The following is a 15,163-nucleotide window of genomic DNA, read 5'->3' as shown; positions in this document are numbered from 1 at the left end:
AATAAATGTTATGTAAAAAGGATCGGCGCAATAAGCATAAGCTTCAGCCGACACCTTTTCGGTCGATCAACTTTTTTTTCTCTCTTTTAAATATTGTTTACAATTTAACTTAATGTTTGTTTTCTATGTTTGCTTGTAAATTGTTTTTCTTTATTTTTTTTTCTTGAAGTTGACCGAAATAAACTTTAACTAACTAACTAACACTAGCTTTACAGTAAGGCTAACAATACTGAAAGCCAAAAAACTACAAAAAACCTTTGATTTCCTTTTTTATTGCCAAGGTATCACTAAAATACACATGAATAAACACAATTGCAATGAAATGTACATACTTAATATAGCACATATAACTTGGGATGAAAAGAACCAACTGTAGGGGGGAAAAGTTTAAAAGATTTTTTTTTTTAAGTTTAAAAATATATTTTATTTGGTAAAAATCTATGCAATAATTTGAAACATAATTGTCCCTGCTATATTAAACCAAACATTCACACTTGCAAACTAGCAGTTTGACAACAACAACAACACCAGCGGCAATGTTGCGCACGGCCACATTTCAGAGCAGGAGCCACTTCCGGCGCTTGATGTTATTTCCAGGCCGTCACTGCGTCACTTCCTCCTCTTCTTCAGGACTGTCTTCGGTAGAGGCAGGCCGAACGGTGAGCGGAATAAAATCTTAATTCATCCTTTTACATTCTGATGAAAATAAACGTTTCGTAGTCCATATCGCTGTGTTAGTGTTCACTGCACTCAAATGTGCCGATATTGCGGCTCGTAGAGCGATATTATGCGCGGTATTTATATGAATGATCACACGGGGTTTGTACATGGCGGCCATTGGTGTGATCTGCATGAAACCCTGTAACTTAATCACAGAATAAAATGAATACTGCTTTGCTAGCTTTAACATTACAGCAGAGTCCCATATAATTAAAAATTAAAAAATGTATTCAAACTCTCATGCTCAATATGAGCGTCCAATATCACGCATGTTATGTTTAGTAACGTTACTTGTGCTAGTTGCATGTGTTGTGCATGATATTTTAGATTTCTGCCGTAGTTTTAAACGATACGTTTTGCTTTAAACTTGTATCTTATCGCTTGTTTTAGTTTAACTTGTTTTTTTGTTGACACGTATAAAGACAATACTGGTTGCTAACATTGCTAACGTACATGCTACATGTCAAGGTAGATTGCTTTAGTCAAAACTACGAGTCATTGTTCATCAATAATGGTTCGTAAGTTATGTAAATGTGTGTCTTTTTTAGTGTCTAATTCATTGTTGCTTGTTTATTTTTGTAGGCATCATGGCAGCCCTCAGACCCCTCACCAAACCTAATATCGTCAAGAAAAGGACCAAGAAGTTTATCAGACATCAGTCGGACCGATATGTCAAGATCAGGGTAGGAAACCTGGGATATCAAGGAATTTGTGATTTAGAGACTCGGGAAAAGCTATGGAAATTCACCTTGTATATTTTGTAGATTCAACACTACAATACTTAATCATCTTTTTTTTATGAATGCAATGTGTATTTATGCAAGATGTATTGCATAATTGCTGAACACTTGCTGCAAGTTCTCTGATCATCTATTTATTTTAAAATGCAGAAATTAAGTGTAATAGCTGTCCAAATCCTATTCGAGATCATATGTAGCTCGATATAGTAGATGACTCTAACTTAGTCTTTTAAATCATTCGTGGTCTAATATAAGTGTGTGTCTGTAGAAAAACTGGAGGAAGCCCAGAGGTATTGACAACAGAGTGCGCAGGCGCTTCAAGGGTCAGATGTTGATGCCCAATATTGGTTATGGAAGCAACAAAAAGACCAAACACATGCTGCCCTCTGGATTCAAGAAGTTCCTGGTCCACAATATCAAAGAACTCGAAGTCCTCATGATGAGCAACAAGTAAGAGCAGAAGGATTTTGCTACTTTTATACCCAATGTGAATTAGCTTGGAGGATTATTGCGCGTTTTAATATGCTGGTTCTTTATAGTTGAATATGTAACTAGTATAAGAACTGCCTGTCTCTGCGATCATACCTGCTGAATTGTCCGTATTCATCCCAGGTGTTGAATTCAGAGAGATATCATGGCGGAGGAAATACCCATTCTACCTCTAGCTCTTGCCATAGCCAGCAGGTGGAAGATAATCTGCTACAAGTGACTAGTGCTTGTATTTGAGTCTCTGCGAAGTATAACTAGGTCCTATACTAGCGTATAACAAGTTTAACTTGAACAAGTCTTTTTTTGGGGAGGGGAGCAATGTTTGCGTTCTCATTTTAAAATATACATATGAATTTGTGTAACCTTAAGGTTTTTCTTTCTCTCCAGGACCCATTGTGCTGAGATCGCCCACAATGTGTCCTCAAAGAACAGGAAGCTGATTGTGGAGAGGGCCGCACAGTTGGCCATTAAAGTCACGAACCCCAACGCCAGACTCCGCAGCGAGGAGAACGAATAATCTGGTTATCTTGTTGTCTTTTCAATAAAGTGAAAAATATAAAATCTTATTTTCTAATATTGTCATTTCTTTTTGTTTAGATTTGTTACGACTATGCCCTAAAAGTGTGTTCTGTTTTTGTGAGGACAATGTGTAGCAGAATAGTGCGCAAGCTTTGGGATTGTCGTAACTGCATCTTTAACGGATGGCTATCGCTTGGTCCATTCGTTTAAACTGCCCTGTCAATCATCTTGTCACTGTTAAAATCCACCATTTATTTCAATTTCCTGCTGTTTCGGAGAGAAATGTTGGAGTGCGTTGATCTGTAGTCGTTAGTCTTTCATGTGGAGACTCTCCTTGTGTGTTTGCAATTTGCTTAATGATGCTTTTAAAAGTTAATTGTAAAACTTATCTTTTCAAAAGTTCACAATGCTGTTGAAATATGTGGATAACATTAAATATCGTTTTGTTAGGTTAGATACAGATTATTAGCCACTCAAACCCCTTCATCTAAACTGCTCTACTTAACCGTTGTACTCGCACATCCACCATGTTTGTAGTTTTCTAACATCTTACTCGTTTGTAGTTCTAATCGAATCCTTGTCCAACATGCAATGGGTTGTGGGCAATATTAGCCGTTTGTGTTCACAGATCTGCACTTTAGATTCTAATTGGGAAAAGTAGACCATTCGGGTATCTTCGAAATACTCATTTCAGCAAGCTATGATTTGGGATGCACTAATTCTAACTTCGGGTACTATTTGGGATGGACAGTATGCGGAATTGGGATGCGGCTTTGTAGAAATTAAGTTTCGAGCTTAAAGTATTTATTTTCACTTCAAAACTGTAGAACATTGCAGGATTTGTAACCACAAAAAATAAATGGAGTCCTAGCTAGTGTCCATTGATTCCACAGCCCCAGTCAAGGGGTCTCCTTGGAGGCTCTCGAAGATGGTGGCCATCTCTGCATTGCTTCTGATCTGGTTGGCGAAGTCTGCCATAGCAGGGCTCTTCTCCACCTCGCTGATGGACAGCAGGGCAGCGACGGCACGCATGGCAGAGCGCCGCAGCTCTTCCTGTTTCTCAAACTCCTGCTTCACTGAACCAGCTTTCACCTTTATATAGAACAAAAAAATGTGTGTATATATACAATTGTTTACTGAGAAGCAGTGACTGATTACATGTAACCTGGATTATGTAATCGGGTTCCAAATATTGGTAACACTTTATCTTACAGTGTCCTTGTTGCATGTACTTAGCATAGTAATAACAGTAAATTATGCATAATTGCATGTGACTAACCCTCAACCAAACCCTAATTCTATAGTAAGTACATGTAGTTCCTTAATATTACTCAGTACTTAAATATATAATTACACTGTAACGATGACACCTTCAAATAAAGTGTAACCCCAAAATTTAGTACTTGTAATTGGGTTATATTACTTTTTAAAATTCTCTAATCAGACTGCAGTTAATAATTGCTATTCTCACAATGGCAGTAAATTATTCATAATGCATTGATTCTACCTACTACTTTCTTCATATCTTTTAAAGTCTACTGCTTATATACGTTCAGAAGGACTTCCAGGTTTGTAAATGCACAAACAGACCAGTCACTAGTCATGTGACTATCACTGAAAACTGAGCAAAACACAGCATTTGACAACTGCATTTACAGAAATCTAATTATCTCAGATTTGCATATCTAATCAACTCTTCACATACACATTTATTATTTGAATTATGACTCAGAGACTTGTAACCATGTATTACTGTCTCTGGGAAGGCTTTTGTCTTTCAGACACAATAAAATGTACAAATTCACGTAATTTCATATTTACATGCAATGCATGGATTCTCAAACTTTTTGGTCAGCTGAAACTCTATATTTACTTGAAATAAGCCCTGAGATTTTAAGTTAATAAGTTAGGTCAATATTAAAATTAAGTCTAAAATGTTGTTTAATGGTCACATGATATGCATGCAGGTACTTTTTTTTTTTTTTTGTATTTCTTGAAATAATGTATCAATAGTAGGATTATAAATAGCAGTTATGATATGACATTCTGTGACAGTCTGTACTTTTTATTAATTTAAATGCATTACAATTACCAATTAAAAAACATGACATTGTCCTTTAGCAAACTTGCCAATAAAATGCAATAACTGAAAAATTGTATTAGATTTTCGTTATTTTATTTCCGTGACCATAACTGCCGTTGCAAAACAGGCACATAAACAATTTTTAGTTGCACTGATGATGATTGCATAACGAATTAACAATTCATTACTCCCACCCAACGCCCAATTTGTTTCCTCATTTTAATTAAAGCGAACTTTATAATTAACTTTATAATAATTCGTTAGCCTACCTGGTTAAGTAAATCGAGCATGGCCATTCAAGAACGTGGCCTTAATTTACTAAAACCAGAGAACAAATTTAATTCGTAGCCATAATTTAGCCTAAATGAGACAATGAATTCTTAATTCATGGGAAGGAAATCTTAATTTGAGGTACAAGAACCTCTCTATAGCACGCATTGTGTTTATCAAGCAATTTATACACGAAAATGAGTTTTTAACGTGCATATGATACGCATGGGTAGGTTTAGTAGTGGTGTGTGGTACGTATTATACGTTTGGGTAGGATTAGTGTTGTGGAGTGCGTGTGTATTACACACAATAAAGTGTGTATCATATGCATTTGAAAACTGCATATCATTGTTTATAACAAAGAATGGTGTATATTTTCTTATTCTTTGTATTTTTATATCAATATGGTACAAGATGATCCTATTCAAATCAATGTGATAAACGAGTTAGTTCAAAAGTAATCAAAAAGTAGTCATTATATTTCCATTATATTACCTTAAATGTGTAATGTAATGGATTACGTTGCTACCTACGATTTTTGTCATGTAATTTAGAATCAGTAAATGACTACAAATTGTAAGCAATCTACCCAGCACTGCTTAGAGGACAACATCCCATGTTTTGTTACAAACCACTGTCATGTTAGGTCTTACCTTTGTAGTGCAAGTAGCTTTCAGTGGTTCCACTAATCTGTCCAGCCTTTGTACCACAGCAGCTGGACACAGTTTAGAAACTCTGGCGAGCATAATGAAGGTCAGCATCTGAAAAACAAGAAACATGAGCATCTTAAAGGGAATGAATGGTGAAAATATGCTTGCTTTAATCCTATGTAATCCACTGGACAATGTTAAATCATAATGCAATCGCATCAAATCCCTACCTCACCGAAAATATAACTTACTTTAATGTCATAGTGGTCTTTCAGGCCTTCCTCAACGTGATTCAGAAACTCAAAGATATCCAAACAGTCCAGGCAGCTGTCCAGCAGAGTGTACATGCATTCAAACGCCGCCTTACGGACATCCAACCCATCATCTACCGTGTGCTTGAAGGGGCCCATCTCAACCTGAGATGTGATTTAACATGCCATAATTTGGTAAGATCTACACTTACATTTTTAAAAAGAATTTGAAAAAGGGTTTGTGTATAAGTATTTACAATATTTTACACAAATGTGACCCTGGACCACAAAACCAGTCTTATGGGTAATTTTTTTTAAAATTGAGATTTATACATCATCTGAAAGCTGAATACATAATCTTTCCATTGATGTATGGTTTGTAAGGATAGGACAATATTTGGCCGAGATACAACTGTCTGAAAATCTGGAATCTGAGGGTGCAAAAAAATCGAAATATTGAGAAAATTGCCTTTAAATTTGTCCATTTCTATTGGCGATAGTGCTGCATCCACTCACAAAAATAAATGTTTTATATATTTAAGGTGGGAAATTTACAAAATATCTTCATGGAACATGATCTTTACTTAATATCCTAATGATTTTTGGCATAAAAGAAAAATCAATAATTTTGACCCGTACAATGTTTTGTTGGCTATTGCCACAAATATATCTGTGCGACTTAAGACTGGTTTTGTGATCCGGGGTCACATATGGCAGGTTTCATGTGCCTTTACTGTTCATAATTTGTACCTCTCGAACAAGGTCTTTTCTGATCTGGGTCTCGTTGTATAGATGTGGGAGAAGTGAAGTCAGAAGTCCACGGATGAGGGAAGGTTTGTTGTGGGCAACTGAATTGAACATGACTAAAGCCACTCGCCGAACATTAAGGTCAGGATCCTGGAGTGTTTTCAGGAAGTCACCTAATAGCAGAATTGGTGCAAGGGTTTAAGACAGTATGTATCATGCATTCGCCAAAAATGTATATCATTTGCATTTATTATCCACAGAAAAGCACCAAGTATACGCAGTTTACCAATGCATCCTTTGAGGAGTGAGTCTATGGGCATAGGGTGGTCTACGATAGTGAACTTCACTGCAGTTACAACCGTACTGCGGGAAAGAGGAGACCCTGGAAGAACAATAAATGCTTGCTTATTGCTTATTTTTGTGCAGCCCAGTCATGTATTTCAAACACTTCACTTGATTTAAACGTTTTGAAACTAACCCATTATCTACTGAGGAAAGTCAAGTGTCTCGTCTCATATTACCTGAGGACAGTTGTTTCTTTAGCCTTGGTAGGAGTTCAGATGGACTGACCAACGTGAGTTTCCCCAAACATTCGGCTACAATATTGCGAGTGCCCTCCTCTGCGCATTCACAGTGCTTGAACAGCAGAGCCCAGATGCTCTCCACATGAGGCTTGAGACTTTCGGCTGAGAGAGCACTGATCATTTCCTTGAGGGAGTGCAGAAGCAGGTACTGTCTCTTTGGTTGGCTGCCGATCTCCTTGAGCATGAATGGCAGATACTCCCCTAAGTTTCCAACACAAATGTTTCCCAGGGCGAAAGATGCGGCAGATTTAACTTCCTCATTTGGAGAACTGAAGGCTTCCATCATGACTCCCTTCAGCTCCTTGTGCCCTTCGAAGTTCACAGACCGTCCAATTTCCCCAAGACACAACAATGCGAGAATCCTCACCGACTCGGATGATTTGGGGTTCTTTACCTCCTGGATAAGGTTGGTAACCACTCCAGAAGCTTCTTTGGGACAGACCGTCGACAACGCTGCTACACATTTTGCCACAGAGTAGTAGGACTGTTTATGCACAGACATGGAGTCAGTCGACTTTGAATCGTAGTAAGGCCCTCTCAAGGCTTTCAGGAGGTCACTGTAACCCATGTTGTTGGACTTTGTTGCTACAAGAACCTGGAAGAACTCAAGTATTGAACTAAGAGCACCTCCTTGTAGCAGTGGAGAGTGGACTAAGTTAAGCACTTCAGGTAAGATCGTCCCCCCAATTTTGCTCAAAGAGGACGGGCAAACTTTGGCCATACACGTGATCAGCGTTATGGCTACCTGTGAGATATGCATATCGCTCTCCTGAATCAAAGCAGGTACCTCACTCAGTATGGACTCTATCATAGGGGGCTTGAAGCTGTCGCTGTAGTTTGTGACCATCACATTCAAGGCTGTAATCGTGTTCAACTTGAGGGCCCGCTGGTTTTTCCGCAAGAAGGATCCAAGCATTGGAATCCCCTCTGTTAAAACGGGTCTTAGGTCAATTTTAAGTGGCGAGGAAGCGACGAGAGTTAAAGTCTTCACTGCGATAAGCCTGGTGATTTCATTTTTAAGCCTTTCCAGAAATATCTGCAAGGTGGGCTGCAGGTCAGCACCAAGCTGGTCACCCAAATGACTCAAAATGTGGCCCATGCAGAAAATGGCCCGCTCTTTCACTTCTTGGTCTATGTCAGCTGCCTTCAACCTCTTCGAGGTGCAAGCAAACACGTTCTTTATGTAGGGCTTGGCGTCAAAAGAGGTGGGCTTGTCCAGCGGCCGCATGAGCTTGACAATCTGCTGGGTGACTTGGAGGGCCTCAGATGTGATTTTATAAAACGGGTCTTCGACACATTGGATCACCGCTGGTAAGATGACATTAATGTGCGGGTGGAAGATCTCTGGGTCGTGGCTACTCAAGAGAACATTGAGGAAAGAAAGGGCATCAATCTTCATATTTGAAGATGTCGACTTGTCTGTCAAGGAGTAAATAATACCTAAAGAGAGAGAAAATCTGAAATGAATGTCTACACTGAAAATAATATGCTACAGAACTGGTTAAAGAGTAGGGCTGGGTAAAAAATATCGATTTCTCGATTTTAATCGATTCTCATTTTGACGAACCAATATCGATTCTTAAATCCCAAGAATCGATTAGTCATCCTGTTTTCAGTTGATGAATGAATGGAACATTGTAGCATGCATCCCATCCAATAAATCGCAATAATCTTTGTGCTTTGTTACTATTGATATAAAACAAAGTCTCAGATTTCAAATTAGGCTACGTCCATTTGGCGCTGTGGCATGAGATCGCTCTGGTGCAGCTCAGCTCAAGAGCAGCAACATGATCTTCTCTTCCGCCATAATAACACCAGTTACAGCGCGAAATAAACATGAATGAGCATCTGAAAGTATATTAAAAGGTATAGTACAACTTCGAAATCCGTATCATGTGACATGGAATCTTAATCAGTGTTTCAACCGTGGAAAGACTTGAGTAAATCAGCTTGTAAACAATGTCATGTAACATCACATTTACCTCAGAAAAACCATATCCAGTGACCATAAACTTGTTAGTCAGCTAGAAAAATTAACTCTAGAGAGGTGCATTTTGCTAAATATATGCACCATATTACCTATTCATTATAATGTTTAATGTTCTTCAATATTGAATGCATGTTTGAATAAATCTGGCATGTTTTTTATGACATCCACCATTTAAATGTTTATATTTCATATAACTTTATTATTATAAAAATAAATAAAAGTGTAATTTAAGTGTTTGTATACAAATAAGTTAATTTTTACCTTCAATATTATAGTAGGCTAATGAAGCCTATAGGCTACAACTGACTCCCATAGTTTAAAGCATTAGTTAAGAGATTTGTTTTCCTTTAGAAAATTTGCCATGTATTGTACCTGATATCTAAAATAATCAATATTGAATCGAATCGAAATGGAATCGAATTGTGAAATTTGTGTCAATACCCAGCCCTATTAAAGAGTGCAATTGGATGCAAAAGATTCAAAGGCAACTTGATAGTTAGAGTATCAGGTATTAATTTATTACAATAATATAGCGATTAAGTGATTAAACTCAACAAAGTAAAGACCATTATTGACTCAGAATAAATTGGGTTTTAATGGTTTTTGGTGTGTCCCACCGGTCGTGTCAAGTGTAGACAGGGTTATAGCATAGCATTTAATGCTAAATATCTTTTAATCTGACCTGGAATGAGGGCAGGTATGTGCTCTCCTAGTTGACTGGGCAGCACATTAGCCATCTCTGTCAAGAGACTGAAGCAACCTTGCCTACTTCTCAAGCTCTTCTCCTTTAGCTGTCGGTGTAAGGCTTTTACTATTGTCGGTACCTGTAAAAGCAGATGAGAGCTATTTTAGGAGATATGCACCATGTAGTTTGGGTCAATAACCTGTGCGCAACCACACCTGTTTCTTCAAGAGAGAGACCGCTGGCTCCTCTTTAGCTCCCGTGTCCAAACTTGGACCGTGAGGGTGTCGGGTCTGTCTGAGCAAAGCCACAAAGGCTGAGAAAATGTCAGTCTTAACATTCTCCTCGCGTTCTTTGAAGCGGGACACCAACGTTGGGCCTACAGATCCATAGAGCTCCACCAGCAGATCCCTGCGGCTGCTGATTATCGCCTCCAGACATTTCACAGAGGAGCGCCGCACCTTCCAGCTCATGTCCTCATCATCACTGTACTCATCATCAGACTCTATAGATTACAAGTGTGTTGACTGTGAAAAACACACTCAGAGTGGGCAGCACTACATCCGCCATCTGCCTCATCTCATACATAGCTAGAGAAACTTTGAGTGTACCATTAGTAATGATTTTTAATTCTTATTAATTCTTATCATATCAAGATGGAATTATAACTCCTAAAATTGCACAATGATGGTCAAATAAATCACCCTGATCTTCATCCTCTCTTTCCTCAATGTCCATACTGTCATCCTGGTCATCGTCAGCATCATAGTTGTAATTGGGGTCGTAGGTTATGTACTTCAAACACAACTTGATAATTGTTGGGATGTGAGGGGACATTTCCTTTGGACATCTGACACACAAAAAAAAACAAGAATTTCTGACTTAATATCTGACATACAAGTTCACACAGAGAGAGAAAGCATTGTGTCATGATGAAAAAGCTGAATTTTAAAGTTATAAACCAAATAATGTAGAAGCAGTTTCACCTGCTAACAAAAGCTTCGAAAGCTTGAAAGCAGAACTCGCGTAGCTCATCATCTTCCACGTTACAAAACTTCACCACCATGGGTACAATCTTCTCCAGGTGTTCACCTTCATATCATAAAAGACTCAATATTAATACTGCAACCATGTCATATTCAAAATCTCCAAAAGACATTTTAGTATGGTTGTGTCCGAAATCGCTCCATATACCCTTAAATAGGGCACTTCCATTTCTAGTGGTGTCCGAAACCATAGTGGACGTTATCAAGTGTTATCAGCCAATGTTTTACCTAGATTCATTTTATCTTTGCAAGTCTCTTCAGCTCCCTCTGCTGGTCACACCGTTAATACTACAGTCCCTCAACACTGACAGACATAATTCTTCTAGCATAAATATAAAAGCAGCTCTCACCAATTCTGTGTCCTCCTCGTCTGCTGACCGTGGCCAAGCACTGGATGTACGTGCGCACGTTGGACGAGGACGGTCCGCGGGACAGCTCGCCCATGAGGTGTTCGATGAGCTGAGTGAACAGAGCAGGGCTACAGCTTGGCACCAGGTGACCCAGCGCGATAATAGAGCGCTTCCTTACAGCCATACGAGGACTCATGAGCTGGGCGAGGAGACCGGTCAGAATCGACTGATGGAAGCTCACCAGAGGAGTGCTCAACCTGTCAAATAATGCATTAGGCTGATGGGGGAATGTTCATAAACACTCTTCATGCAAGTATAAGGCATTTTGACCAACCTGCCCAACATGTCGGAGAGAATATCCAAAGCCTCCAGCTGAATGGACACGTCGTCTTGCATTCCCAATGCTCCAATCAGCTGGGACGTGATCTTCCTACAGACGTTGACTGTGAGGCTCAAACCTTGAATACAATACAACAACTATTTCTCTGACACCATACATGTCACATGACACAACCTGGGTGTCCTGTAAAGAGCACATTCAGGACTTTCCAGAGACACCAAATGTTTGGAGGTTTCGCCATGAAAACAACTTCTCCTTGGTCTTTAAAAATGTCTGACATTAATTTAGTGATCAAATGTAGGAAATATGATAATATATTGTAATTATAATTTAAATCGGACTACTTTTCAAATTGTATTTCATAAACCAGCATCTCAGGAAAACGTTATGGGGTTTCAAATAAAAAAAAACTTTCTGTTACAGTAGTGGAGCGGCTAAGTGATATAATTGTTCAGTTTATGATACAAGCGTGAAAATTGGCATGAGCAGTCTCCATGGGTCACTTGACAAGAAAATTGTCCGAGCCACTTGAAATTTCAAGATTTTTCATTTTTCAAGATGGCCGACACCTTAGTGGAGCAGTTAAGTGATATAGTGGTTTATTTAGTGATACAAGCATGAAAATTGGCATGAGCAGTCTCTGATGGTCACTAGACAATAAGCCACCCACATCTACTTGAAATTTCAAGATGGCAGCCATTTTTCAAGATGGCCGACACCTTAGTGGAGCAGTTAATTGATATAGTGGTTTATTTAGTGATACAAACATGAAAATTGGCATGAGCAGTCTCTGATGGTCACTAGACAATAGGCCACCCACATCTACTTGAAATTTCAAGATGGTGGCCATTTTTCAAGATGGCCGACACCTTAGTGGAGCAGTTAGGCTCATGGCAATTTTCATGCTTGTATCACCAACTAAATGATTTCTTAAGCCTAATTGCTCCACTAAGGTGGTGGTCATCTTGAAAAATGGCCGCCATCTTGAAATTTCAAGTGGCTCGGACATTTTTCTTGTCAAGTGACCCATGGAGACTGCTCATGCCAATTTTCACGCTTGTATCATAAACTGAACGATTCTGCCAAACATAAGCACTTAGCCGCTCCACTACAGAACAGGGCATTGATTTCATACATGTCCACTGTAGAGGACACCAGGACTTAAATCATGTTTATCAGGCATTATGGGAGACACAACAAGTGAATATGGAAATAAATTATACATCAATATTCCTATGAAATATTAGATATTATTATTAAAATGTTGCCAATTATTACTCCAATTATTACACTTCTTTTTTCATTAAAATTTTCCCCAAGAACACATTCATGTGCACATTAGATACAGTGTATAGATACATTGCATTGAATGGGAATATTAATTTACGGCCATTTTACCCACATATTGTATAAAGTAAAATGGTGTATCAATGCATTCCGTTATATCTTTCATAACATAGTTGAGAATCATCTTTATACAAATTTTGGTTAAAAAAAATCCTGAAACCCCAAAATGTATTGGTGATTGAAAAAAAAAAATCCCATTGTTTTTGCCTATACATATAATTTCATGTCATTTTATTTTTTAAACAACTTAGTCCTGGTGTCCACTACAGAGGACATAGCATAACACATGGATAAAATATTATTTTTCAAAAATGTTTTTTTTTTTTTTACCATTTGTTTCTTATGCTCTAAATGTGATGACACACACACACACAAAAAACTAAATTCAAAAAAAAAAAAATTCTGGGTCTCAGGAGGATAACCAAAGAGATCCTAAATCTCTATAACATCAGCATGATACCAGCAGATGAAGACGGCAGTTCAGCGATGACGGTCTTCAGGCCCATGCTGGAAATGTCCCTCAGCTGCTCTTTGTTGGACACCATGTTGGAACAGAGAGTGTCCACCATCATCTCCACCTGACACTCCTTCACCTTTCCCACTAGAGGACCAAGACTACACGAACCAGAAATAATCGTGATTATTTCATCATGTTCATGTTCGGAAGAAAATCTGAGGGAGAAGATACCATTTGACGGCCAGATTCTGCACTTCTCCGTTTTTGTCCTCCAGGAGTTTGAGGAGCATGGTCACGACTTTCCTCTCGCTCTCCTCGTCCAGTTTGATCGAGTCCTTCTGGAGCTCCATCATCAGGTCATTGGCTGCCATAAACCTTTCATTTGTTTCAGCAAAGTGTTCATCAGTTTTGATGTTCTTCACCACCACATTACTCAAATAGCATGGCACATGTCCAAAACACACGGTATTACCATGGTAAATACTAGAGAGATAGTGGTACTTAGTTAGCAAAACTGTTTGGCGTGGAAACGTTTCTACCACATAAAGAAAAAAACATGCTTTTGTAAATCATATTATGTGATGAAAAGTTTAAAAGATGACATACTAAGTCATAATTGTTAGATAAAAGTCAAAATTATGACATAAAGTTTGAAATATTACTTACAAAGTCAAAATGATAGTTAAAATTACGACATACAAAGTTGAAATTTGACATACGAAGTCGAAATGATAGTTATGACATTAAAAAGCTGAAACTGACATAAAAAGTTGATATTCTCATAAAAAGATGAAATATGACAGTCATAATTATAGTTATGACATTAAAAAAGTAAAAATTATGACGTTAAAAATAAATTTGACATACAAAGTCATATAGCTATGACATTTAAAAATCTAAATTATGGCAGAAAGTCATAATTTTGTTTTTATGTCAATTTCAACTTTTTCATCTCATAATTATGACACCCATTGTTATGACGAAATCTGTCAAAATGTCGACGTTTTATGTAATAAAACTTAAATAATAAATTGTAGGTCGTCATTTCAACTTTATTTCATAAAATATTTTAGTCATAGTTGTGACGATGGATTTGATTTAGTATGTCATAATTTCGATTTAGCATGCCATAATTATGACGCAGTATATCGTTCGACTTTTATTTAAATATCACGACTTGTATGTTATATTTTTTATAATTAAGATTTACCAAAGCATGATTTTTCCCCTTATATGCCGGAAATGGGCTTCCACAATTTGGGAACAGCAAATTAGAAACTGAATTCTGTAGGAATCGTGACAGAAATCATTATGTTGATTAATTGAATATTTAATTAAGTTTTAATTAAATTTACATTTCCATTTATTAACCAAAATACAAATAAAATATAGTGTATTGAATAGTCAACATAAGTTACAATGTCATGCAAACAAATCGTTTTCATATGTCCACAACAGTTTACATTTACAAAAGTAGCCAATGTTTATTCCACTATTTTTCAAAGGGTTAATATAAATCTGAAAATGATCATTTAAGCCACAAATAAACTGCTTTGTCAGTGGCCTATTTTAGTAAACATTAGTCGTGAGTCTGAAACATGCGTCTATAACACACACACTGTCTTACCGAAAGTCTTTGTCAGTTGATGTCATTTTTTCCAATAGATTGGAAATGTAAAAGGTGACACTCGACATCTTGACTTTTTAAAAGTAAGTTAACGCACTTCACTGAATGACGATGTAAAAATTACTACAGAAAGTTGAGCTTGATGAAGACCATAGCGCCTGGCTGGACACTGGGCAGACTGGGACATATGACACTCTCGGACAGTTATAAATAGAGATGCGGGCGATATATATTCATTTAACTCGCCTTTGCCGCCTTCTGCTGCAGTCAG

The 15,163-nt window shown here is 37.8% G+C and overlaps 2 protein-coding genes across 2 annotated transcripts; one reads left to right on the top strand and one right to left on the bottom strand.

Annotated features, from left to right (window-relative positions):
• Nucleotides 1-586: 586 nt before the first annotated feature.
• rpl32 (ribosomal protein L32) lies at nt 587-2,515 on the top strand. Its single transcript, XM_079891220.1, has 4 exons — nt 587-659; nt 1,303-1,403; nt 1,729-1,910; nt 2,337-2,515. The coding sequence occupies exons 2-4, from the start codon at nt 1,308-1,310 to the stop codon at nt 2,464-2,466; spliced, it is 408 nt and encodes a 135-aa protein (XP_079747346.1). The 5' UTR covers nt 587-659; nt 1,303-1,307; the 3' UTR covers nt 2,467-2,515.
• Nucleotides 2,516-3,255: 740 nt separating this feature from the next.
• On the bottom strand, nt 3,256-15,094 carry cand2 (cullin-associated and neddylation-dissociated 2 (putative)). Its single transcript, XM_079891219.1, has 15 exons — nt 14,893-15,094; nt 13,497-13,640; nt 13,269-13,423; nt 11,456-11,579; nt 11,122-11,378; nt 10,712-10,817; nt 10,430-10,575; nt 9,944-10,230; nt 9,726-9,867; nt 6,991-8,493; nt 6,756-6,851; nt 6,473-6,642; nt 5,723-5,887; nt 5,475-5,582; nt 3,256-3,560 (listed from the first exon to the last, which is right to left on the bottom strand). Exons 1-15 carry the CDS (start codon nt 14,958-14,960, stop codon nt 3,336-3,338), a joined length of 3,696 nt encoding a protein of 1,231 aa, XP_079747345.1. The 5' UTR covers nt 14,961-15,094; the 3' UTR covers nt 3,256-3,335.
• Between the last annotated feature and the right edge of the window lie 69 nt (nt 15,095-15,163).

The sequence above is a fragment of the Squalius cephalus genome (genome assembly GCF_949319135.1).
Source record: "Squalius cephalus genome assembly, chromosome: 13".
Taxonomy (NCBI): domain Eukaryota; kingdom Metazoa; phylum Chordata; class Actinopteri; order Cypriniformes; family Leuciscidae; genus Squalius; species Squalius cephalus.
This window is presented reverse-complemented; position numbering and strand designations above follow the sequence as displayed.